The sequence below is a fragment of the Protomyctophum bolini genome (assembly GCF_963924005.1).
Source record: "Protomyctophum bolini genome assembly, chromosome: 24".
Classification (NCBI taxonomy): domain Eukaryota; kingdom Metazoa; phylum Chordata; class Actinopteri; order Myctophiformes; family Myctophidae; genus Protomyctophum; species Protomyctophum bolini.
The window spans coordinates 30334012-30336036 of NC_137885.1; the positions used below are offsets into that span (position 1 = coordinate 30334012).

The following is a 2025-nucleotide window of genomic DNA, read 5'->3' on the forward strand; positions in this document are numbered from 1 at the left end:
ATTATGACTAGGGACCCGAGCCATCCTGTTTGAGATGCTTCTGTGACAGAAAAAAACGTGACGGAAAAAAAAAGCTATAGCCCATGTTTGGTCTCGGAGTGAATTTCGTCTTTTTTTTCTCCAAATCATCATTTTTCATCATTTTTGACCATATCGGACGGCATACTATATAGCATTTGGTTTTTCATCATTTTTGAGGATTTGAAAAAAGACGAAAATCACTCCGAGACGATGGGGTGATTGAGTGATTTTTAAATGCCGTCCGATATGGGCTATAGTCTATAATCTATATAGTATATATATACTGGGCTATAGTCTATAATCTATATAGTCCATGGTACAACCTTGAACCTCAAACTAAATGGAATTGCAGCAAAATCATCTTGACTTCATAAAAGTGTCTCTCTTCACCATCATGTCTGATTAACTATTAAACAACTCAAACTTAAACAACGTTATGCACTTGTAAAACCAAAACTGTACACAATAACAAACTGTAATAAATATACAAATAAACATGCACATTAACAAACATGAATATTAATAAAACCTTCAATGAAAAAGAGCCACAACAACCAACCCGGGATGGGATGTATACTTTTGGAAAAGTTTATTTCATGAAATGAGTGAAAATGAGTGAAAATAAATAAAACTTTAGTATCCTCTCGTCACAGAGAGAGAGAGAGAGAGAGAGAGAGAGAGAGAGAGAGGGGGGTGGGGTGGGTGGAGGGGGGAGGGGGGGGGGGGGTTGGGGTGGAGTTCGGGCGGTCGTGCGGTCGTGCGTTCCTCCAGCGCCTTTAGCGTTAGCCGGGCCAGCGATGTGGACTGGACGGGGTGGAGGGTGGGACGGGGGGCTCGGCCCTCACTTGATGAGCGGCCAATCCCTCCTTCCCCCCATGACCTCACCCCATGACGGCAGGCCGGACACGCCCCTTTGGGTGGGGGGGGGGGGGGGAGGGGGCTCTGCAACGCCAGACGAGGTCGTCGATGGTGGCGTGATGATGACATCATGATGACATCACGATGATGATGTCCAGAGCGAGAGAAGAAGAAGAGGAGGTTTGTCGAGGGACGAAATTGTCAAAAAAGAAAAAAAAAAAGAAATAAAAAAAAACAAAAAAATAGTTTGGCTTCAACATCCCTTTGTTCTACAACAACATAGTCCTTGGGTTGGTCTTTCTTTATGAAAACGGTGCGATGTCCCCGGGCACCGCTTCCAACGGCCTGCAGAGGGAGCCACAGAGCCGTCACCCCCGGCGCGTCCTCCTATAATCTCCTCCTTACACAGACATGATGTGCTTGACGAAGGCTGAGAGAGAGAGAGAGAGAGAGAGAGATGTTTAAATATGATTATTTTGGGAGGTCACTGAAAAGGTTTGAGAACCACTGGTGTTTTTAAAGCATTGATTATGTTATGCTTTAGCCGTTGAAAAATAGCAGATCTTACAAGCTCGTAGTGCGCGGCACTCGTGAAAATATGCCTCGAATCTTTGAATATCCCATTCTGGGCGGGAACCCCTTTTGGTGTTAGCGTCATGTCATGCTTTAGCTATTGAAAAATAGCAGATCTACAAGCTCGTAGCGCGCCACCGAGTGGCGCGCTACGAGCTTGTAGATCTGCTATTTTTCGAAGAACGACTGACGCTTTTAGAATCTGATCTCAGGTCAGAATGGAAAACTGTCAGGATGTAGAAGACATTTTTAGAATCTGATCTCAGGTCAGAATGGAAAACTGTCAGGATGTAGAAGACATTTTTAGAATCTGATCTCAGGTCAGAATGGGACGTCGTACCCTCGTAGTGGATGGTGCCGTTCTCGTCCTCCTGTCCGGCCATCAGCTCGTCAATCTCCTTCTCCGACATCTTCTCTCCTGTGATCACATGACATGTCACATGACCAGAAACACAACATCTGAACTGGAAACATGTCACATGACCAGAAACACGACATATAGGCGCTCATTTATCAACGCGGTGTACGCCAAAATATGGATGAATGCACCGCGTTGTGGTAATTGAGGCCCAT

The 2025-nt window shown here is 45.1% G+C and overlaps 1 protein-coding gene across 1 annotated transcript in view; it reads right to left on the reverse strand.

The window, feature by feature from the left end:
- Positions 1–595: 595 nt before the first annotated feature.
- Positions 596–2025, reverse strand: part of LOC308311525 (myosin light chain 3, skeletal muscle isoform) — a 12127-nt gene continuing 10697 nt past the window's right edge. Inside the window, exons 5-6 of the mRNA XM_080758247.1 lie at positions 1793–1870; positions 596–1309 (exon numbers count right to left, since the gene is read on the reverse strand). Of these exons, the coding sequence (XP_080614373.1) occupies positions 1281–1309; positions 1793–1870 (107 nt within the window). The 3' untranslated portion in view covers positions 596–1280. The remainder of the gene's footprint in view (positions 1310–1792; positions 1871–2025) is intronic.